General features: G+C 36.5%; 2 protein-coding genes across 4 annotated transcripts; both read left to right on the top strand.

Annotated features, from left to right (window-relative positions):
- Positions 1-8,792, top strand: LOC117905967 (chlorophyll a-b binding protein 7, chloroplastic). Of its 2 annotated transcripts, XM_034818867.1 has the most exons (6): positions 2-224; positions 311-477; positions 1,695-1,841; positions 3,615-3,747; positions 4,282-4,374; positions 8,327-8,792. In XM_034818867.1, the coding sequence occupies exons 1-6, from the start codon at positions 72-74 to the stop codon at positions 8,627-8,629; spliced, it is 996 nt and encodes a 331-aa protein (XP_034674758.1). In that variant the 5' UTR covers positions 2-71; the 3' UTR covers positions 8,630-8,792. The 2 variants fall into 2 exon arrangements, with proteins under 2 accessions (XP_034674759.1, XP_034674758.1); XM_034818868.1 differs by lacking the exon at positions 1,695-1,841 and having other exon boundaries at positions 1-224.
- Positions 8,793-14,985: 6,193 nt separating this feature from the next.
- On the top strand, positions 14,986-21,924 carry LOC117906666 (microtubule-associated protein futsch). Of its 2 annotated transcripts, none has more exons than XM_034819789.1 (8): positions 14,986-15,297; positions 15,452-17,922; positions 18,016-18,174; positions 18,300-18,479; positions 18,756-18,950; positions 20,415-20,513; positions 20,592-21,197; positions 21,317-21,924. In XM_034819789.1, the coding sequence occupies exons 2-8, from the start codon at positions 15,508-15,510 to the stop codon at positions 21,668-21,670; spliced, it is 4,008 nt and encodes a 1,335-aa protein (XP_034675680.1). In that variant the 5' UTR covers positions 14,986-15,297; positions 15,452-15,507; the 3' UTR covers positions 21,671-21,924. The 2 variants fall into 2 exon arrangements, with proteins under 2 accessions (XP_034675680.1, XP_034675679.1); XM_034819788.1 differs by having other exon boundaries at positions 15,018-15,297; positions 15,383-17,922.
- The last annotated feature ends 2,704 nt before the right edge of the window (positions 21,925-24,628 follow it).

The raw sequence follows: 24,628 nt of genomic DNA, 5'->3' as shown, positions 1-24,628 counted from the left end.
GGAGTTCCATTCCTTGAAATTCCCCATTGCCTGAAAATCCAGTTTCTAAGCGTGTGGTGTAGCAAACAGCCATGGCTCTGCGGCAGCCTTGTTCAGTTTCATCATCTTCATCGTCTTTCTTCGGAGGTTATCGCCACAGACTCTACTCGAAGATATCATGGCCAAAATCTCGAAATGTCAACTCCACCAGCACTCATTCAGGTTGCAAAGCTTCATGGCAAGAGGTCTGCGAATTTCTAGGGTTTCTTTGTCTTCTCTCGTTTCAGAACTGTGAAACTTATCTCTACTTACATTTTTTTTTTTTGGGAAGCTTGCCGGCGTTTTAATATTCTCAGCGATTCCTTTCACCGCCGTTAAAGCCATAGCGAATAGCCCTCTCGGAGAGTCGCTTCAGAGCCGAATGGAGGAGAATAAGAAGGCCGCCGTAAAGAATTCTTCAAAGTTCAAGGCCTTAGCTGAAAAGGCTAAAAACGAGAGGTAATACGAGCCTGGTAAGGTTGTGTTATATTGGGAAAATCGCTTTGTTTGGTATAATGAGGTATCAGATTTTCACAATGTTAGATTTCGATGTTGGGTTGATACATATGCTGCATTGTTGATTCTATTGATCGTGGCTTCCATGTATGGTTTTGTAGGATCCTAAACTACCATGTTGCCTCCAGCTTCTGTTCCTTTGGTTTTATCTTATAATATGTTTAATTCCTTTATTTACAGATATGAATTATCCATTTTATAATTAAAATGGAATCAACATTTCTATATTCCTTTGCCAAAAATTATACTAAACCCAGCAAAAGCCAGTACATTGACCATCATTCTTATTGAAACTGTTGCTGCTCCTAGTATGAATGTCTTACTTGGAGAAAATTTGAACTATATGTAAGAGCAATTTTCTTTGGAGGAAATACAATTCATTCCTAAATGCAAAAAGAACCATTGTTGGTATATCTGCTTGTGCCAGTCGAAGGCCTCAAGTTTTAAGGTGATTTTGTTAGTATTTATTACTAATGAAGTATAATGTTTGCTAATTGTATGTTTTTTCCTTTTGAGTGATCCATGTATGCATCCCAATTACTTGGATTAGCCCATTCAGGTCATTTTTTAATTTAATTTTGGTTCACCTATAAAAAAAAATTTAGTGAATATATTCAGATGATAACATAGTAAACAATTCTTTTTTTCTTCATACAGCCATTTTTTTGGATCTCCAACTATACCACTGTTTTTTGCTACATGCATGTGATCTATAATTTTTATTTACATCTATTATTGTATTTAAGGAAATTGCTCACCCATTTACTCTCCATTTGGATCTTGCAAAGTATTAGGGGAATAAAAAGAAGGAATCTTAAATTCTTTTATTTGGTTTGTCATGAAGAATGCAAAGGAAATGCATTATGATACAAATTATTTAAGAATTTATTTTTTTCCATATTCTTTATCATCTATATCAAAGAGGATAAAATATGTGACAGATTAGGTTAAAAAAATTTTGAGTTGAAACTTATTTATTATTTTCCTTCCAATTTGCTTTCCTGTCATTTTTGCCTTTTTCTCATCCACACTTTCTGCGATTGAAATGGAGGCTTAAATACATGGAAATTATAGCTACTAACAAAATAGTTTATTTTGTTGTTGTTTAGTAATTTAATGTTATTATGTATGTGATTTATGTTATATTCTCCAAACTTCAGTCTGTGGTATGGAGAAGAGCGTCCTCGCTGGCTTGGTCCAATCCCATATGACTATCCTGCATATCTCACTGGAGAACTTCCTGGGGATTATGGCTTTGATATTGCTGGTCTGGGCAAGGATCCTGTGGCTTTCCAAAAATATTTCAAGTATGTCATGTGTCTTCTCTATTTTTTTTTATAGGTAAATAAGAGAATAAATTAGAGCGCAAAGGGCGCATCAGAGTACACGTGAAGCATACAAGAAGGGCCCGAAGGCCACATGTCTTCTCTATGTCCATATCAAAATGAATCCTGTCCATTTATTTATTGATTGATTGATTGGCAATAAAAGAGAACATATTAATAGTGCCTTAAAAGGGACACAACAAAGTACACATGATGTATGCAATATACCCTAAAAGGAAAAACAAGGAAAGAGAAAACAAAAAATAACCTCCCTTTCCTTACTTCAAGCACAACTAATCTACAAAGCCTATAATGGACATTAATTGATGGTCTATGTGGAGCTTAACCCATTCCAAAAAGATGGCCATAAAAGAATATTTAATAGCTTGATCTAACTGCTCAGTATCCTCAAACATCCTCCTTTTCTTTCCTTTCATTTCAAAGAGTCCAGAACATACATAAAGGGGTGGCTCACAAGGCTTTCTTCCACTTCTTCCCCACAAAAGAACCATGCAAGATTAGATGATTCTCTCTAACTGTGGAGTGCACCACCCTTGTAATACCAAATAGAAAGAAGGCTAACTGCCACAACATGCTTGCTTTGGCACAATGAATAAGCAAATGATCAGCTGATAAGAAAAGAATATTTAATAGCTTGATCTAACTGCTCAGTATCCTCAAACACCCTCCTTTTCTTTCCTTCCATCTCAATGAGTCCAGAACATACATAAAGGGGTGACTCACCAGGCTTTCTTCCACTTCTTCCCCACAAAAGAACCATGTCAGATTAGATGATTCTCTCTAACTGTGGAGTGCACCACCCTTGTAATACCAAATAGAGAGAAGACTAACTGCCACAACATGCTTGCTTTGGCATAATGAATAAGTAAATGATCAGCTGATTCTTATTCTAATACACAAAAACATAAGGTTTAAAATGGTTCATATAGAAGGACATGTTGGCATTCAAAGGAAGGACATAAGTAAATTGGATGAAAAAAAAAAAGAAAAAAAAGGAAGGACATAAGTAAAGGAGCCCTTTTTTTTTTTTCATCCAATATTATTATAATCTTATCATATGAATGTAACTGTTTGCTCTTAAACTTTGAATAAGCATGGCCCCTTATTAATTTTGAGGAGTTCAGATGCAGGTCTCAGTTGAATAGACTGAATGGTATTCCATTTGCCGGCCCATGTGGCTGACATAAGGAACACCTAGTGGTAGTGATATAAGACTATTTTTTCAGATAACAACTATCCAACTTCCCTTCCTAATTATTAGCATATTCTGATGCAAAAATGAATTTATGTTTTACATTGCAAGGGGGCTTTTGTGATATTACTCTATACGGCTAGTTGCTGAACTCTATGAATTTAGTTGGGACATGGCTATATTCAGTAGAAAATTAAACTGGAAGCTGGGAATTTCTATCATGTCTACTGTAGTGAACGATCATTTCTTTTAGGCCATGTTTGGATTGCTAGAATAGAGATTGAGAGTGGAAATTCATTCCAATCCCATTCATAACTGTGTTTGAATTGCTTTTTAGAAATGAGAATAGGAATAAAAATTTCACTCTCATGGAAGCCAAAGCCAATCTTATCAGGATTTTGATTCTTCTCTCCCACATGATATTTTGACCCATCTCCATTCCAGTCTATTTCCATTCCTATCCCCTTTCACCAGCCTCACCTTTAGTTCTTTTGACTTAAATTTTAACTGCTAATATCAGTTTAATTTCTGTTATTTTTCAGTTTTGAGATACTGCATGCGCGCTGGGCTATGCTTGCAGCCCTTGGTGCTCTACTTCCAGAATTATTAGACCTATTAGGAGCCTTTCACTTTGTTGAACCTGTCTGGTGGCGAGTCGGCTATTCAAAGCTCAAGGTTATTATCTTCTCTCTCATTCATTTCTTTCTTTTATAGCTATTATGGTCAATGAAATCTTTGAGGTATGGTGAATTGTTACTTGCATAATTCATCCTTATTGTTGGGGATTTGTTGCAGTATTTCTTTTACTCATTTGAGTCAATTATAGAGTGCAATTGCTTTGACCAAGTTTAATTCAAAATTTTTGTTATGAAAAAATTGAAACTGTCCTCCGGGCTGTTTCTGTGGAAAATTTGGTTATCTGATGCTAGAGATCATAAGGTTATCTATATACCCATGTAGACATTTTAATTGTATGAAACATTTTTGGCAAGAAAATGAAACAACAATCTATGTGGAACTAGGCCAAAATTACTGTTTTTTTCAATTGTGGTTGATTAGGAATTGGATCTAGTTTTTCATCAAATGGCATCCCCTGTATGGCTCTGTTACCTTGACTAACAGTCTACCTTCTTGAAGAACGTATTTTCATATCCGTATTTATGGGACTATTAGTTTTTGCACATGATGAGGAGTAATATTTCTTTCCAGGGAGATACATTAGACTATCTTGGCATCCCAGGATTTCACTTTGCTGGAAGCCAAGGAGTAATTGTCATTGCTATTTGCCAAGCCCTGCTGATGGTAAGAATTCTATCTAGCACTTTATTTTCTCTCAACCACTTTTAAAGTTCTTTATGCTCTGCAAAATGCTATCACTAATCCTCTCTCCACATTCAACATTCATTTATGTGTTGGAAACCAACATGGCAACTTCCTCTCAATTTAGTAACTCATGGTTGTCAGCTTTTCTATCAAAGCACTTTTTTTAGGCCAAGCTTATTAAGGTAATGTGTCACAGCAAATGCATTATATTTTACACTGTTGAGAGAGAGAGAAAGAAGAAAGACCTTGATTCTCATTAATGTAATGATCTACTTACAATTGAGAAATATATATATATACAAGGCTAAGAGTCCTACAAGGCTAAGAGTCCTAACTACCATACATGTGTCCTACCATATATGTGTCCTATATTAACAAGGAAAGGTTATACACTATAAATACATTATATTCAACACTCCCCCTCAAGCTGGAGCATATACGTCATATGCACCAAGCTTGTTACAAATATATTTAATCCTAGGACCTCTGAGAGATTTAGTGAAGATGTCAGCTAGTTGATCATTTGAATTAACAAAACTTGTAGCAACACATCCTGATGCGATCTTCTCTCTAATGAAATGACAGTCAACTTCAATATGTTTGGTCCTTTCATGAAAGACTGGATTGGATGCAATATGTAATGCGGCCTGGTTATCACATATGAGTTTCATCTATTCATCCTTTCCAAATCTCAACTCTCGAAGAAGATGTCTCAACCATATGAGTTCACATGTTGCCAAAGCCATAGCTCGATACTCGGCTTCAGCGCTAGATCTGGCCACTACATCTTGTTTCTTACTCTTCCAAGATATTAGATTACCTCCAATAAAAACACAGTACCCTGAAGTGGAACGTCTATCTGTGGGTGAGCCAGCCCAATCTGCATCTGTGTAACCAACAACCTGAGTATGACCTCTGTTCTCGTACAACACACCTTGGCCTGGTGTACTTTTGATATATCGAAGAATGCGGATTACAGCATCCCAATGGCTATCACATGGTGACTGTAGGAATTGACTAACAACACTCACAGGAAAAGAAATGTCTGGACGAGTAATGGTGAGATAGTTCAATTTACCTACAAGCCGTCGATATCTCCCGGGGTCTCCTAAAGGCTCCCCTGTCCTGGTACAAGTTTGACATTCGGATCCATAGGTGTGTCTACCGGTTTACAGTCTAACATACCGGTTTCTTCCAGGATGTCTAAAGCATACTTCCTTTGGGAAAGGACCACAGCAGAACTGGATTGAGCTATCTCAATTCCCAAGAAATACTTGAGTTTCCCCAAGTCTTTGGTCTGAAAGTGGGTAAAAAGGTGTTGCTTTAGTTTCTGAATACCATCCTGATCACTGCCTGTAATGACGATGTCGTCCACATAAACAACCAGATAAATACACTGCCCCAAAGAGTTATGATGATAGAAAACTGAATGGTCTGCTGTACTGCGAAGCATGCCAAACTCTTGAACAACAGAACTAAAACGACCAAACCATGCTCGAGGAGATTGTTTCAAGCCATATAGAGAACGGCGTAACCTGCATACTAAACCAGACTCCCCCTGAGCAACAAAACCAGGAGGTTGCTCCATATAAACCTCCTCGGCAAGATCACCATGAAGGAAGACATTTTTAATATCCAATTGATAAAGAGGCCAAGAACACATGGCAGCCATGGAGAGAAGCAGACGGACAGAAGCAATCTTGGCAACAGGAGAGAATGTGTCACCATAATCAGAACCATAAACCTGAGTATAGCCTTTAGCAACTAAGCGGGCCTTAAGGCGATCAACCTGACCATCAGGACCAACCTTAACTGCGTAGACCCAACGACAGCCAACGGTAGATTTACCCGAGGGTAAAACAACAAGATCCCAAGTGCCATTAGAGTGCAGAGCAGCCATTTCATCCACCATTGCCTGTTGCCAGCCTGGATGGGAAAGAGCTTCATGGGTGCTCTTTGGAAGAGAAACAGAGGATATAGCAGAAACAAAAGCAGAATAGGCTCAAGATCCGGACGGAGGCCAATAAGAGTAAGAACCATGAAGAACTGGTCAAGCTGTGTTTGTTGAGCCCCAACATCAGGAGTAAGAGGCATCACAGTCAAGAACTCCTCCTTAAGAAAGGCAATCTGGCCAATATAAGTAGATAGATCCAAGTCTTGTTGGCTGAGATGGACAATAGCAGAAGCCACCTTATAAAGACGCTGGATATCATTCGTATATAATCCTTTGGCCTGAGTCCAAAATTTAAAACAAGTTTTGTAGGCCCGAAGATGAAGAAGAATCTTGGGATCAACCGATTGCCATAATACACTACATAACTGTGCATCTATCTTCCTCCACTGTACGCGGTCAACCTCAGGGATATCTGCCTCCTGTGTAATCAAGTGATCCTCATATCCTTGACCCATAAACCAAAGTTCAACAGAGGCAGACCAGGAAAGATAATTGTCACTGCCAACCAATTTCTCCGAAGTAATCATAGGAGAGCCAGATATAACAGCGGAAAAAATGGAATTTTTAGTAGTCATATCTACTTATCTGGAGAATGAAGTATGTTTGGATCGAAGAGAGCCCTAATACGGCTTCAGATTGCGGCGTGGCACCACCGAAAAAGGGAGACGGCCTCAGATCGCGGCGTGGTACCACCAGAAAGGTAGAAGAACACTTCCCAAGGCACGTGCAGGGATTGGAGTGGAGAAAAAGTAGTCGGAGCTTCGCCGGAAAGACTGTTTGGAGGGCCGACGGAGACAAAAATCCCCAAAAGAGGTATGTGCAGGGCTCGGATGGGAGAACCAGGGAGGTAGGGAGGCTGGTCGGCGTCAGGCGAAGCTGGAGGAGGAGGCGCGTCGCCGGAAAAGGCCTCACGCGCCCTCACGCGCCGGCGCGTGAGATGCAGCCGCCGGCCGGAAAATTGCACGTGGGCGGCGCGTGGAGGCTTTTTTGGTGCTGGTGCCTTCACAAAAGTTGGAGATCTCCTCCAGGCGCTCCTTCTGGTATGGTCGGTGCCGGAAAAATACGTCGCCGGAAAGTTCGCCGGCGGTGAGTGGTTTCTGTCGACGATCCGAATGTCCGGAAAGTATTGGGAGATGGGGAAGGTGACCGGAATGAAACACGGTCACCGGAAGGTTTCCCGGAGTTGATGACACGGGAAACAGGAAAGAATTAGGTTTTCTTCCTTAGCTCTGATACCATGTTGAGAGAGAGAGAAAGAAGAAAGACCTTGATTCTCATTAATGTAATGATCTACTTACAATTGAGAAATATATATATATACAAGGCTAAGAGTCCTACAAGGCTAAGAGTCCTAACTACCATACATGTGTCCTACCATATATGTGTCCTATATTAACAAGGAAAGGTTATACACTATAAATACATTATATTCAACATACACAATCCTAAATAAGGCAAACCTAGTTTTTCTCAACCTTGGCTTGTTAAACTATTGAGTTTGAAACTTAAGCTTGGGCTTGGCTCATTTTGGTTCTTGAATGAACTGGAATCAGCCATCTAACTACCATAGCACTAGTTCATGTGGAACCCAACCATTAAAGTTTATTGTGATTTATCATAATTCGTAGCTCAGAATGCTGGGTCAGTGCTTAAAAGCATGTGATCATACTTCAATTGTTTATTTACACATTGGTTATTGCTGCGGAAGATGTCAGATAATGGGTATAGATACGGTAATTATCAGAAGGCAAGATTTTCAATAGTCCCAAAAAAGAGAAAAAAGCGGGCTTTTTATAAAATGAGGATTTAAAGTATAGAGGTTAAGTAAAATCGCATGGAAGACCTATGGTTTTCTATGTTTTGAAAACTCTTGTTACTTGTGTAAATAGGTTGGACCACACATGGAAGACCTGTGGTTTTTTCTTTTTTTTTTGGTACAAATTTTATTCTGAAACCTCTTGTTACTTGTGTAAATAGGTTGGACCAGAATATGCAAGATATTGTGGGATTGAAGCTTTGGAGCCTCTGGGAATTTACCTGCCTGGTGATATTAATTATCCAGGAGGAGCTCTTTTTGATCCCCTGAATCTCTCTAAAGATCCTGTAGCCTTTGAAGAGCTGAAGGTGAAAGAAATTAAAAACGGGCGCTTAGCAATGGTTGCCTGGCTGGGGTTTTATATACAAGCTGCTGCTACAGGTAAAGGTCCTGTACAAAACCTTCTTGACCACTTAGCAGATCCCTTCCACAATAACCTGCTTTCCATTTTCAAAGCCTTGTAAAAGTTTTTCTTTCCTTTGTTTATACATAATGTAAAATGTTGTGTTAAGCTCAAACCCATGTAAAAATAACAATGAATTAATTTTAAAAAATCTTTCTGGTGGTTTCTTGGTTTGTTGTGTAAGCAATACAGGAATCTCCAAATTCAATTTGATGGAAACCTAATCACTCAGTTCTTCTACATGGTAACCTTCCTAATCTGAAAATCATATTTTATTCAGCTTTTTAATTTTGAAGAGGCAACATCCTTCACATTGTATGAGGTGTATTCTATGAGGTTTGCCTCAAGGTGAAAAGCTCATAAAGTGTCAGCTCTGAGGCTCTATGTTTTGGGTATAGAAGTCACAACTTGAAGCTCCTTGTGTCATTGTTATGCACTTGACTCGTATGTCTACCAAAACAGCATGTTTCCAGAAAGCTGGAATCTCCACCTTGTTTATTGGATTTTGATGAGGTGGAGGCGGGGTAAGTTTTGGATTTACATTAGTTACTGTTGAACCAAAATCACTTTAGTGATCAGGCTTATAAATTTTAAGAAGTTTAGAGCAGCTGCGTGCAACATAGGTTAACTACACAATTATTTGTTGGAAATTGGAATCATAGACCATAATACTGACAAATGCTCTTTCCCAATCTTATTCTGTCATATGTGATCATTGAGCAAAATATAGATAATCTGTTTAGAGTTTTAATCAGAACCATATATCACTATAGGGATATCGGTTTTCTTTTTCCATCATCCTCATATGTTCACACTTTTCCTTAGGTGTGTTGAGATTTGATTAGATTGCCTTTTTTGATGAAAAAGTGGAGTATTTTTCTAAGCAAGTACCTTGGTTGATTTCTAGGATTTTGGCAGCTAGAACTCTATATGGTTCGGAATACACGATTACTGAATAAATCTGAACTTAATCCAACCATTTGGGATCCTCGACATGAATTTAGTTGTCTTCTCGGTGGTGTTTTTAATAACTGTATCTCTTGTCAATTGTGAAGTAATGATGTTTCTCTCAAGAATAGCACGATTCCTCCATGTACATCTTCAGTTCATCCTTGTTGGGAAAGATCAAACCGTGTTGAATGACCTGTCTTTTTCAGGTAATGTTTGTTTTATCATGAATGCAGGTGTCTCGCACTCGGCCACCCTTGCCTTGAAATTTTCTAGAGATGCGCCCCCTTTTCTTGCATAGTTTTCCTTAATTTGGAAGAAATTCCATGTGCTTCCCAGTATTTACTATTAAATCAAACTATTCGGTTGCAGCTGCCCTACTGCAATCCTGATTCCTAAAAGGAACCTTCCGCAGGTTGAGTCATCGCTAGGGTTGATGTATTTGGATCGATGTGTTACTAGTTTGTTCACATCTTAATGTCTAGGTAGCATGACATTTATTCAACTCAAATAAACTATGAGTTTGATTGAACAAGTGTCCCACTCCTCACCAACCAAAGCCATAATGATAATGACAATAGCAAATCTGGATGTAAGTTGTGACTATTTTTCTGTTTGAAGATGGGATAGGATTTGTGAAACTGCACATGTTACGGACTTGATTGTCGGCAAATGGTGTCTAATTTCATGTGGATTCATGTGGGGAGCAGCCTGGGTCTGGTTTTGTTGCTTCTACTGTATTCTAAACCCCTAACTTTCTTTCTTTTGACTAAAGAGACAAACCGCTTGCGTAACCAGTTTTCATTGTTGCACAGTGACATCTTTGGAGACGCACTCTCTTTGGCGCATTGGCAACCTTGTCTCTTGTTCAGCTACTCATCCTTCACAATTTTTTATTTACAGGATATCACACGTCATCAAGCCAATAAATTAAAAATAAAAAATAAAAAAAAATCTAGAATTTTATATATTTATATTTATATTTATTATATAAACACATTTTAAAACCATCAAAAAGCATTTCTAGGCCTTGGAGTGGATGAAATTCATGGAACTGGTCATCACAAAATAGGCGGGTACGAGAGTGATTGTCCATCTAATCCCAATCTTATGAAACATATCTATGGCATCATGTATCAACATGGCTCTAGAAGGGGCGTCACCATTGTGTGTTTGTGTGGGTTTAATCCCATGGTCAATTTTGATATCCCATATCGTCACGGTACGTATGGTAAAATTCCTGTGTATTTGTAGAACTCTCCTTATAAAACCTTCGCATTCTATGGGACCGGAGGGAATGATCATTAGACAAATGGGGTCATATACAAATCTCAATTGTGTGTTGTTGTGTGAATGTAGGCATATAAAAATGGAATTACACTCTACGGGATGCCTTTTCCAGAGAACTCAAAGGGTCCCATTGGTGTTCAGGAAAATCATGCAGTCCATATAGTTGTCTTCATCAGCTGCTTAAAGTTATGGGCATGGGACACGATTGGAGTCCATAGCGTTATCCGGCGTCCCTACCATTATCGCATGCTCCGCTCAAAAATATCAGGCCCACTCTGGACCGCCCGCCATATGACCTAAGCAAAACGTCACCTTGGTCCTCCATTCTACTCATCTTTTGCCATTACGTACGCACAACTTGGATTTTTATAATTGGAAGGTGAATTTAAAATTAATTTTTTAAAATACGATATAATAAAAAATATTTCTAAATCTATGACATTTTTTACAATTTTAAAAGGTAACTTTCATAATTTTTATATCAAATTTCAAAAAAATTAAATTTATATTGAAGGTGTCTTTTTTCCACAATTCTTATATCAATAACACATTAAAAAATTTAAATTTATATTAAAAGTGTTTCTTCAAGAGCCACATTTTATAATTATATAAAATAAATTTTATATTAAAAGTGTCTTTAAAGATACATTTTTCACAATTTTTATATTAGTTACATAGTAAAAAAAATTGAACTAAAAATGTCTTTTTAAGACACTTTTTATAATTTTACAAAATTAAATTTATATTAAAGATGTCTTTTGAAGAGATACATTCAACAATTTTTATATCAGTCATCCATTGAAATAATTGAATTTATATTAAAAACGTATTTTCAAAAAAGACATCTTTCATAATTCTATAAAATTAAATTTATACTAAAATATTTTCCTTCAAGAGACTTTTAGTATAAATTTTCAATAGATGACTAATATAAAAATTGTAAAAAGTGTTTCTTCAAAAGACACATTTAGTATAAATTCAATTTTATGGAATTGTAGAAACGCTTTCAATGTAAATTCAATTTTTTTTTCACTATGTGACTGATATGAAAATTTTCGAAGATGTCTTTTCAATAGACACTTTTAATACAAATTTGATTTTATGATATTACGAAAATAATATTTTTTTTAGTATAAATTCAATTTTTTTAAAACGTGTATGACTAATAAAAAAATTATAAAAAAATATCTTTTAAATAGATACCTTTAATATAAATTTAATTTTATGAAATTATGAAACGTATTTATTCAATAGACACTTTTAGTGTAAATTCAAATTTTTTTTTTATAACACGAGTGATTGATATGAAAAATATGAAAGGTGTTTCTTTAAGAAACACATTTCAAAGTGACAAAAAATGTCATAGATTTGAAAATGTTTTTGTAACTATCATGTTTTAAGAATTTTTTTTCAAAGTACCATTTTTTAAGAATAATTTTTTAAAATAGCCCGCACAATTTCTTGTACACGTGTATGAGTTAAAGATGGGTCGGTCACTCACAATTCTTTCCTATCATCCAAAAGCCCTCTTCGATATTATATCATATTCAATACCCTCCCTCAATGTTATTTGGACATAAATCTATTATTAAAGTATAAAAATATAAAAAATATAATCTGGGTATGAAGAATGAAATTTAACACGAAAAAAAAAGAAAAAAAAAAAAGAGGGAAAGAATGTAATGAAACAATGAATGAGGCGACTATCTTGCGTCTCTTCATTTTCAATGCTTTAAATTATGTATTAAAATTCAATGATTAATATTAAAACATACATGCTGATAAGTTAAAAACTTAAAATGAGATTGGTCAAACATTTATACAAAATCACAAATGTACAATGAATCGGTTAAATATATTGAACATTATGCCACTTTCTTTGGCAACTATTTGTTATGATTGAATTATTTAAACATACTAATGTATTTTATTTTATATCGTTGGCACTTTCATTAGCTTTGATCTCCTACCATGGCCCTCCACGCCTACACCCAAAATAAAAATAAAATAAAATTTTTTTTGACCTAGTTCGTGGCCCTGCCTACTATGTAGATCGGGTTAGTTTGAGAATTAGGGACCATGTGACATGCTATCTCTGCAATGCCTCCAATTTCCTTTTTTAAGTTGTAACAAAAGATTTTGTTCTTTTCTGAACCATTGATGTAATTGTTAACAGAATTCTGTTGACTTGATCAAGCCAAAGTAGTGATATAAGCCTGAAATTCATATTATGTGACAAAGTCTTCTCCCTAGGGATAGTCTCTTAGTGATTGAATTTGCAAACCCATTTCAAAAATCACTTGGGTTTGTGAGTTCCCTCGACAAAATTTTAATTTAAATAAATGAGGTGGCCGATACTGATGGGTTAAGGAATGAATATTTTTAGTGGGTTATGACCATTGATTGCGTTGTTACTGTGTGGTTTATTGACCCAAATGATTGTCTTGGTTAAGATGCCGTGTTGGCTTTGAAGTTTGAATACAATCAGATCTAGACTCTATCAAGTCAGTGTGGCCTGGCCGGGGTTACAGCCCTTATTAAATATGGAATTTTACATCACAAGCAATGTACAAACTATAGAATAATGTGACTTTACGTTTCACTATTCAAATCCCTAACCCAAAAAAAGGGTTCCCAGAAAGGGATAAGAGACAGCCTTTTGTGCAAATGTTAATGAGGAGAGTGGGGCCAGCCTGACAGACTCAGGGGAAGCGCGTGAAAGAGGCTTTAGGGTTTGAGATAAGGACTTCCATTTTTGTACTTTATCAAGGGCCAAGGCCTCTCTTTTCTCTCAGTTTTCTCCATATTAGAATTGATGGAAACCTCGTGAGAGGCCATGGGCCTGGTCCCTACTTGCTTTCCGTTTCTTCTGTTACAGTGCACCTTTTTTTTTTCCTTTTCTTTTTTTGTGGTGTTTTCACACTTGTGCTCCTTGTCCTCTGCTTACGGTTTTTTTATTTTCTAGTGTGAAATATGTTTCAAAAAAATCATTCCCCATCTTTGAAATTTTCGAGAAAGATTTAGACGTGAGATATAAAGAAAGTTCCATGATGACGTGGGATACCAATTTTATATCACCCACCTTATAAAAATAAATTAATTATGGATTTAGATAGATTTTGATTTTTTTTATATTACAATTTAATAATTTTTATTGAAAGTTGAAGTTGTTATCTATGGTAACTATATTTTCCTAAAATCTCTCCCTTCTTTAAATTCTTACCTATCCTAAACCTTATCATAATATCCTAAGATTCCATTTAAATCGGCCACCTTATTGACCACTTTAACTCGTAAGTAAGGAAGCAAATAAAATATCTCAATGTAAAGTGAATAAACAATACTTTGGCTCAACCCTTTTTGAAACAACCCCACTCTCTAATCTTTGTATGTTTTAAGATATCTAATTTATTTGCCTATCCATATAAAATTTTAATAAAATTACTTATTTGATACAAAGATGAAGAACATATTTGATAGTAATTATGAAAAGGTTTCTAATCGTTTTAATATTTAAAAATACTAAAAAACACTTATCAAAATCATCATCAAACACATTTAAAATTACTTTTAACAAAAACATAGAAGCTAAATTATATCCCATAATTAATTATTAATCAATTAAAACAAATATTAACATTAATCTCTAGGTATTTTAAAGTAAGGGTTATCTAAAGTACAAGTTTGATAATTATGGTTTGAAATTTAATTTGATTTGACTTGATTTTTTTTTTCCACATAAGTGTCCATAAATGTGAAATGATAAAAAAGAAAAAAATGAATTTTTATAGTATTTATGCTTAACAATAATAAGGCAATTTCCTTAAAATACCTTTTTCCTTTTTAAAAATTGAATATAAATATAAATTTTTTGTATATTTCCTTTTAATTGGCCATTATTTTATGGCATTTCAGAAAGTATAATTTTCAGAAAAGAAAATAATAAATATAATTAAGGTAAAAGCGGTTGTATTTATTAAAAATAAAAAATAAAAAAAATAAAAGCTGTTTGGGTGTTGGACTGTTAGTTACATTCGATAAATATCCGTCATCAAAATTATTTTGAAACAATGGTGAAAAGATTGGGAGTAAAAACAAATTTTGGTTGGGGTTGATTTTAAAAATAGTAGGAGAAAAAAAAGGATAAACGTAAATTAAATAAGCGAAAAGGGAGAGAGAAGGAAAAAAGAAAAAAAAGAAAAAACGTGAGTGTATTTGAGTTCAAATCAAACAGCGAGAGAGAAGAGAGAGAAGGTCGTCTTCCCCCTCCGCCAGTTGTTTCTTTCTTCTGTGACTCTGCATTTCACTGTCGAACCCTAATTTTCCTATTCGGATCCTCGATCCGTACTCGGTATCTCTTTTATTTTCGACAATGGAGGTTCTGGTTGACTGATCTCGCCCTCGATCTGCTGATCCAGGGGCTGCATTTACCGTTGTTTGGTCTCGAGATCCCTGTTCTGCGTTCGGAGTGCTGCAGCGCAGTGGAATCTGGTATGTTTGCGTGATCTGGAGTGCGAGTGCTTTATTTGTTTGTTTATTTATTGTTTTTTTCTTGCGTGATTAATTTTGGTCGTAGGATCTTGAGAGAATTGTGAATTACAATTGAATTCTGGATCCTTTTTGGTGTTTGGTACAATGACGGCAGAGACGGAGGTTTCGGAGGTTTTCAAGGGTGAAATCGTGGAGGCGTGTGATTTGGATATGAGTTCGTACGAGGATCTACCCAAAGGCGGTGGGGAATGTAATGGGGTTTCGCATGAGGGTGGAGAAGGCGTTGTTGGGAATGGAAAGGGTGATTCCGAATGTTCTTATGTGTTTGTTAGCGGGAGCGATGTGGTCTCTGATGACTACGCTGAAAAGGACCTCAATGTGGAGTCTCTTCGGGAACTCGACCAACCCAAGGATGAGAAAGAGGTCCAAGTTGGGGAATTGAGTATTCAGAATGAGGAAAATCAATTGCACGAGGCAGATTGTTGCGTTGTTGAGGGAACTGTTGTTTCCTCTTCAAACGACGGTGTGCAGGTTGAATCAACCGGTGGACTGGTCCCGGAGGGTGATTTGCTTCAGGAGCCCAATGCGGAAGTGGATGTGGAATCTGAACCACAGCAGCTTAATGGTGTAGTGAAGAAGGAGGAGCAAACTAGTTTGGAGTCTGGTACAGAGCAAACTAGTTTGGAGTCCGGTGCGGAGCAAACTAGTTTGGAGTCCGGTGCGGAGCAAACTAGTTTGGAGTCCGGTGCGGAGCAAACTAGTTTGGAGTCCGGTGCGGAGCAAACTAGTTTGGAATCCGGTGCGGAGCAAACTAGTTTGGAGTCTGGTGCCGAGCAAACTAGTTTGGAGTCTGGTGCCGAGAAAACTATTCTGGAGTCTGGTGCCGAGAAAACTATTCTGGAGTCCGGTTCAGAGAAAACTATTCTGGAGTCCGGTTCAGAGAAAACTGATCCAGAGTCTACTAAGATAGCACTGGATCCGGTCGCTATTGGATGTGAATTGATGCATTTAGATAATGGGAATCCAACAGTTGATGGACATATCAATTTCAAGCCTTCTGAGGAGATAGCTGGAAGTCAGGAATTTCTAGTTCCAATTTTGGAGACTACTGAATTCAAATTGCCTCTAACTGAGCTTAGAGAAGAGAGGGTTGAGGGGCAAAATAATTTAGAATCAATACCAGAAGTCACAGACAATCAGGGATTTGAAGTTGTGATTTCAAACTCAGATGAATGTGACCTGCATCAGCTCAATAACGTACAGGAGAAAGTTCAGGATGAAAGTGAGACTGTTCCAGAAACAGTCTCAAATGAAAATCAAGAATCTGAAATTAAGGTTTCTGAAGACCTTCCATTTGATAAGGATCAGGAAAAGCAAACATCAGAATTGGAGAATGACCTTCCTTATGAACATCCTCCAGTGGACCTTGGGGTGAACATGGAGCTGAATTTGAAAATGCCTACTGCTGAAACCAATATGCAAAAGGAGGCAGAAGTTGCTGTTGGGTCTGTACCGGATGAAAATGGAGATGGATCGCCTATGGAATGTAGTCCTTCAGAAACAGAAGTTGCTAATGATTCGGTTGATGGCAATCAAACCACACCTGAGCTTTATGTATCTTCTGAAAATGACAAAAGCTTGTCTTCCTACAGTGACTGTGTGAGATCAGAAAGCACAGTCGGGTATGTACCTGTTGAAAATGCTGTAACCTTGCCTACTGGTCTTGATAATGGTCCAGTAGTAGAACAAGAAGAAAATGGGGCTTCTCTAATTACTGAAGATTTCCCAACTTGTGCTGCAGATGGTGCAAGACAGGACACTAAAGTTGAAAATTTTGACCCAATCAACGGTGCAAATGTTGTCTCCTGTCCAGATGATGGTACAAAATCAGAAAGTGAAGCTGAGAATGGCCCTAATGAAGATGATACAAGGTTAGCTTGCTCTGGTAATGATGTGAGACCTGAAACTATCATCAGTTTTGGTTCTATTAAATTCCCATGTGGTGATGGAAATGTAGAACACCATGCTTCAAAAGCGGCTCCTAAATGTTCAAGCTGTGAGCCTGGCGATGTTGATGATCTGGTGCTCATGGCATCTAAATTGAAGGATTCAGTTGAAAATCGAAGTAATTTGCCTACAAATGCCGTTGCTGAGATGAAATCAGAATCTGAAGTTGAAAAAATGTCTGCTGGAAGCAACAAAGACGTTGTATCTGAATCCAAGGTTCTGAATGACTCTGTTGTTAACAGTGAAAGTGTAATAAACAGTGTTGCACATGCTGTGGATGTTAAAATTGAAGGAGATCAAATCAGTACCAAAGACATTGATGTTGGAAATGAGGGAGATCAAATTACTTCTGTAGACAGTGATGATAAATTGACATGTCAAGAAGCTAGGAGTGTTTTAGGTAATGGGACCTCTTCTTCTCTAGAGTTTTTGAGTACTGATGCTTTGGATTCACAGAATGTACCTGTTGAGGTTGGAAAAAGGCCATTCTACTTCTTGATTAGGGTACCAAGGTATGATGATGAAAAAGTCAGGGAAGAGATCAAACTTGCACAGCTACAAGTTGACGAGAAGACCAAAAGTAGGGATGCAATTCGTTCGGAAATTCAAACGAAAAGGGTAAGTTGTCCTGATGGAAAACTTCAAGTCAATTTTCGGAGTAAGTTTTTTTTTTTCATTACTGATGGATTGTTTTGATGCTCCTGTGAACAGGCAGTTTGTAAAGAGTATAGTGAAAAATTTGAAGCTGCACTATCAGAAGAGAGATCTGCCCGAGATTTGCTCAAGTCAAAATTTCAGGAAATGGATTCAGTTCAGTCTGTGATTAACAGAGTGAAAAATGCAATGTCTGTCAAGGATATTGATGGCAGGGTAAGTGCTGATTTCTGTGCTTTATTGGTATCTGCTTAGGGGATTCAAATCATCTTTATTGCAAATTTTTGTCCTTATGTGACCATGTTTATTTTATTAAATATAAATATATGGCCTATAAGCAGATACGCCATATGGAACATGCCATAGAACATGAAACCCTTCCTTTGAAAGAAGAGAAGCAGTTAATTCGTGACATCAAGCAGTTGAGGAATGTTCGTGAACAGCTGTCCTCTAATTTGGGTAGGCAGGAGGAAGTCCAACAGGCCTTAGACCAAAAATCCCAAGTCGAGGAGCAGTCAAAGGTATTCATCTCTGACATTTATTTTTCAGTTAAAATTTCCTTGCATGAGGCATCATTTGATTTTCTATGTGAAACAGTGGAGATTAAATTGGAAACTTGTTGCACTCAATTTCCTTCAATTATCAAATTATGTATTTATAGCTAATCAGCTCAATATGTTTAAAAGCAATTTCTAAAAACTAAGAACTGAGTTAAAGTAGAAATCAGACCCCTCTTCTCCTTATGTATAAGTGTGGATGAGGTTTTCAGTTGCTGATTTGATTTCCAATATTTGCAGATTTTGAGGGAGGAAGTGGATTCACTCAAATACAAGGTTCAGAAAGCTGAAGTGATCACAAAAGCTGCTAAGAAGAAGTATTATGATGAAAATGAAAAGTTGAATGAGTTGCAAGCTCGATTTAAAGCCGCAGATGATATTCGTCAAGAAGCTTACACACATTTGCAGAGTTTGAGGAAAAAATTGTCCGAGAAGGTACAGTCTACAATCTTTTCATGGAAACATTTACAACTGATGGCTGAGCAAATATATGCATGATGTGCTGATGTTTTGTTTTCAATTAAGTGAATGACCTCCTTTTGATGACATGTGGGAAGTCTTCTAGGAGTTCCTTCCAAAGATGCATGGGAAGGCATAAATGCTTGATAAAATCGACACAACAACTATGTTCAATTTCTTCAGTCAAGTTTGATAATGTGAACAGTAGGATTAATATCTCTTAGAGAAAAAATGTCAAGTTGATTGCTTCTTAAGGTTAGTCTCTCTTGCACAGAGAAACTGACAATGCACATTCACAATGTCATTATAGAACTACTTCATGAAACGGACCAAATAACTAGGTAAAATCTTTTATGATAATTTACTTGACAGAATGAGCAATGGAGTTCCAATACTGTTCACATTGATTGTAACAAGGGTGGTGTCTATTTGTTACTCTGTCTGATTGGTGTGTCCATAAAGAATCTAGGTTCCAAATTGGGTTTGAACATGAATGGTAGGCAAAACTAGCAATTGCTTCAACATGGTCCTGATTTTTTCATTTTAAATTGTTCTAAGTTTGAAATTTCCAGGTAAATCTTTTTTTTTGTGACAAATATTCTGTAAAAATTCTGGATTCAAGTTGGGAACAGGTGTGGAAATAGTTATGTTTGTCAGTAGTTTTCTGACTCAGTCCTTGGTCCAACTTGTTTATGTCAGTGCTCGTTGTTGTATAGATTTGTTTGGCTGCCTGGGAATTCTGTACTTTGGTCAGAGTCTCATGCAGTGAGGAAATCCGATCTCTAGTCAGTAGATATAGGTGTTTCTTTCCATTGACTTGAATATGGATTTTAGTTGGCTCTTTATTATTTTGTGTAATGGACAAGCAGTAGTAGGGAGCTTGAAGGCAGGGTTTGAATCTAGGACAGGATTTAAGAAATGCTTCTTTTAAGTTGGAGTGCCTTTCGAGGCTTTTTAGCTCCTTAGGCTGTATACCATTCTAGTTTACATGGACAGTTTTCTAGACAAATGTGCTCATGGGGAATTTGCCTTGATTGTTCAGATTTGGTCTACTTTGTGTCTTTGAGATTTCAGACTACCTGTTTACTTAGGAATCATGCATGCCAACTGTGTTTGAAAATTCAGTTGCAAAGTTGATTGTATTAAACCTATGTTTTCCTTAACTGATGGGAATGCTTGTGCTAAAGGTGTGGGGAAATGTGAATTCATACGTTTAGGTTTCTATTTGAACTAAATTTGTAGCTTGTGTTATTTATTAGTTTTGGGCTCTTGAAAATGACTTTTATCTGCAAGGTCAGGAAACTTTCCTTGAACTTTTGATGGTGTATGGCTTTTCATAACGCATCTGCTTTTAGAAAATGAACCCATGAAAAGTAATATATATATATATCAAATCAAGGAAACAATGTGATTGACCTTTTGGACTCCTTGAACCTGCAGAACAAATACTTTAGGATGTACAAGGATAATTTGAAAGCAGCCAATGATTATGCATCAGCTGGGGATAAAGAGGCACTTCAACGGCTTTGTGTTAATGAGGTGAGGTCGGAATTCTTTTTGTTGTCTTCATCTGTCAAATCAGCTCCAGTTTCATACTCAGAAACTCAATGTTTTTAGGTGGAGACAATTATGGAACTATGGAACAACAATGACGAGTTCCGGAAAGAATACATCAGATGCAACACAAGGAGTACACTCAGGAGACTGAGGACTTTGGATGGACGCTCTCTTGGCCCTGACGAGGAGCCGCCAGTGATACCCAATTTTTTAAATGAAAGAATTGGCAGGCCACTTTTTGCCCCGACCAAGGATAGCTCTGTGCTAATAGTCTCGACTGTGGAACAAGAAAAACAAATGGTACCTGCTGCAGCTGAGAGTGCAGATGATAAATCCGTGGTGAATGTGACCAATCAAAAGAATCGGACAGCTAAAAATAAAAACCCCACAAAATCTGCTACTGGAGCTGTCTCAGCAACCATTTCTGGGAGGGATGAGATCGAAGAGACTAAAGAAGAGCATAAGCAGACAAAGGAGGAAGAGGAATTGGCCAGGAAGGCAGAGGAATTGAGAAAGGAAGAGGAAGCAGCTAAGTTGAAGGAGCAACGACGGTTGGAGGAGAAAGCCAAAGCTAAGGAGGCACTGGAAAGGAAAAAACGAAATGCAGAAAAGGCCCAAGCCAGAGCTGAGTTAAGAGCGCAGAAGGAAGCCGAACAGAAACAGAGAGTAAATTCTGCGAACTTTTCCAATTTCATGAACACTTTTAAAGCAATCACTAGATGGCCTGTCAGTAGATGTCCACTAGTCACGCAACCATACAGCACTAATATAATAATTTTGTGCAGGAAAGGGAGAAGAAGGCCCGGAAAAAAGAAAGAAGGAAATCATCCTCTGCAGAGGGTACAGAGGGTTGCAATGAAGCAGAATCTGCGCCAAGCTCAGAAACCCCATTTGAAACTACCCTGGATTCTGAAATCATTGAGAAGCCTAGGGCAATAACAAAGAAGCCTCACAAATCATCGCAATTTACAAAGCAACCCAAGTCAAAATCCATACCTCCGCCCCTTCGCAGCAGGGGCAAGAGACGGATTCAGTCATGGATGTGGGTCGTTCTAATAGCCCTGCTTGTTCTTGCATTGTTCTTGTTGGGCAACAGTGGCTTCTCATACGGCCTTGGGCTGCGAAACTTTGGCTTCTAAATTTGTCTTCCCATTCATTGGGCAATCCGCAGAGGTTTGATTTGTTCTTTCCATAGATAAATAGGCAATTCTTTTGTGCTCTACTTAGGGTTTGTTCTCTAGTTTGCATTTAGTTACTACTATAAAAGGCTTTCTCTCATACACATGATTGATAGATTTTGGCTTTCAGTTATATGGCGATATGAACACGAACAGAACATAATTGGTATTGCTTTCATCTAGCATTATAATAATGACATTGATTCTTATCATTATTTGCCATTTGCATGTGTGATCCATTATTCGTACACAATAATTTACTTTCTTTTGGTTTGCTCTAATTTATACCCAAAAATTAGCTTCCTGCTCTCCTCCCAGAGGAGAGGAAAAGAAATGAGACAACAAAAACATATGCAAATTAAGATGATGTTTGTTTTTTGATTAAATAGAAAAAATTAAAATATTTGGTTTTTTTTATTTAACTAAAAGTAATTTATTGATATTGATCAACATAATTAAAGTAAATTTGTTATCAACAAATTTAACTTAATTATGTTAATTTATATTAATGGGTCATTTTTAGCTAAATGGAAAAAATTAAATATTCAGTCAAAACATAAACACGACTTGACTAACTTGTAGCTATTTGATGTGTCCCTGGCAGTTTCCCTCTCTCAAGCCAGGCATGGAATGAATAGAAGAGATGAAAATGACTTCTTTTCTTTCCTGATATTTTACTATTCCAACTTACGAAAGCTTTCTCATCCGTACATCAAAATATCCCCTCTCCTCATCCATCGTTTTGGGTGCTAAGTGCTAACCCTATTATTTTTTTTCTTTCAAATTTAGAAAATAAAACCATAATTTATATAACAAGAGCGAAAGAATAATAGAGAGATACAAAAAGAGGGTGTAAATAGAAATTTTATGGTGGTTTAATAAATATTGTCTAAGTCCACCCTCTGGAGCTCTTCTAAAGCCTCCATTCATTTAAGAGTCTAACCAATATAAAAAAAAAAAAAAAAAATTCAAATTTATACATTTGATTTCGTACCTAGTAAAGGATCTCTACAACCTCTTGATATGATTCTCACACTTTTACAATAACCTTTACAAGGTTCTTATAGGATTCTTTTGCAATTACTATTAGAGATTGGAATAAAAAATAATTTGTTTGAAAAATAAATTTACTTAAATTTGAGTATAATCAATAAGGTTTGCAGGTTGAGGTTTGATGCACTGCAAAATGCTCAAAAAAGTTGGGATTCAAAGTAATAATGATTTGAACACTATGGAACTAGCATAAGATCAACTTCAATGACTATATTTATAACATTTTGTAAAAAATTAGTCGTTAAATCCATTTTTAGCTTAATTCATCAATTGCCCTATTAATATTTGTAAGTAACCATTGAGACTTAATAGGTTGATCGATGATTGCTCAATTGACAATTAATCACTTGATTATCCAAGTTTTTGATGATCAATATTAGGATATATATACCCTTATATTTCATTGCCTGAAGTCTTAACATATCTAATATTATTAACATGTAATTTGGGTTGTCAAAATTTAAATTGTTTGGTATAAGGCTCTTTTTTATTGATTCATGAATATCTTCTTTCTTGTTACATTTAAAATTACATATTAAATCCGGAGGATGGTTTTGCTATCATCAATAGTAAGGATTGACCAAGTCTGTAGATAACAGCATCGCCGACAATGGAAACAATCGGGGCCCTTCAATTCATCAGGGTAGTACCGTCCGTACAAGAAGTGCAACCACTTTGGGAGAGTGAAAGAGCTGGTCAACGCATTGAGAACCTTGTGCACCCACTCGGTGGCTGCCCCTGCCCCTGCCCCCCCACCCACCAATAATTCTCACAAGTCATAAGTCACCCTGCATTTATGAAAATGTGGCTTTGGTTTTCACAGCTTTTATCTTCCCACTAACAGAAATATCTGCCCACTAGTTTTCTTTCTTATGATTTTACAACATGGTACGTAAATACAAACGATACCCCTATTTTCTACTTTATAACATGCAAAAAAAAAAAAAAAAATCAAATATAATTTTGAATAATTATTTTATTTTATTTTAATGTGTGTTGAATATATTGGCATCCACGTTAAGGAAAACATGTTATTTTTTAAAATTTTGATAATTAATTATTGTAAATGAAGTTTGATTATACTTCATCTTTTACAGCATCTCACATCATCATAATTTAGAGAATTAAAATTTAAATGAGGTATTATAGTCCTCATCCCACAGTCCGCGCCCATCATCCATCTACAAACATAAGATAGTTATAGACTTACAGTTAGGCTGCTTAGGCATGCAAGAAAAGTGAATAAGGCGCTTCACGTGTGGGAAACGTGAGTTGAAATTTGACAGACGGAAATTACTATGATTATTGGAGGAAAAATGCATGTTAGAAGTGGGCGTGGATGAAAAAGGCTGATTTGGCGTACGATGATGGGACTGCTCCATTAATGTTTTGCATTCTTTGGCTTACCTGGATTCTCGTACGATCTCTGTAAATGTTTCAGTACCCTTCTCTCTCTCACACACAGAGACAGCTGGAATACAGGCACGCCGGCAATGCATTTGATACTTCTTTCCATTCGGAATTTGGGCGAAATATTGGCTACCTTCGAATTATGGTTTTTTTTTTTTTTTTTTCATCAAATTAGTTTAAAATCATATCTCAAATTTTAAATACGTACAAAAACATAATTTCAAGATCTAATTTTTAATTAAAAAGGAAGATCAAAATTATGATATTTAATTAAAAGTCCTAGTAGAGTCAAAATCATGTGCCTTTAAAAAAGAATATTAATGTTATAAATTTTTTTATTGAATATGGAAACATAACGCAAACAAATTATACTACGTAGGTGTAAATGATATGAAAAATATGGTAATAAAAGCTTTTCCGTAAAGGTGGGCTTGGGATTGATGAAGGAAAGGACCA

The sequence above is a fragment of the Vitis riparia genome, chromosome 18 (assembly GCF_004353265.1).
Source record: "Vitis riparia cultivar Riparia Gloire de Montpellier isolate 1030 chromosome 18, EGFV_Vit.rip_1.0, whole genome shotgun sequence".
NCBI classification, from domain to species: domain Eukaryota; kingdom Viridiplantae; phylum Streptophyta; class Magnoliopsida; order Vitales; family Vitaceae; genus Vitis; species Vitis riparia.
This window is presented reverse-complemented; position numbering and strand designations above follow the sequence as displayed.

Coding starts and splice junctions, on each gene's coding strand:
- LOC117905967 (XM_034818867.1), top strand. CDS start 72: ATGGCTCTGCGGCAGCCTTGTTCAGTTTCATCATCTTCATCGTCTTTC. Junction 478..1,694: donor GAAAAGGCTAAAAACGAGAG/GTAATACGAGCC, acceptor TCCAAACTTCAG/TCTGTGGTATGGAGAAGAGC. Junction 4,375..8,326: donor TTTGCCAAGCCCTGCTGATG/GTAAGAATTCTA, acceptor TTGTGTAAATAG/GTTGGACCAGAATATGCAAG.
- LOC117906666 (XM_034819788.1), top strand. CDS start 15,442: ATGACGGCAGAGACGGAGGTTTCGGAGGTTTTCAAGGGTGAAATCGTG. Junction 18,480..18,755: donor AAGTCGAGGAGCAGTCAAAG/GTATTCATCTCT, acceptor CAATATTTGCAG/ATTTTGAGGGAGGAAGTGGA. Junction 20,514..20,591: donor AACGGCTTTGTGTTAATGAG/GTGAGGTCGGAA, acceptor CAATGTTTTTAG/GTGGAGACAATTATGGAACT.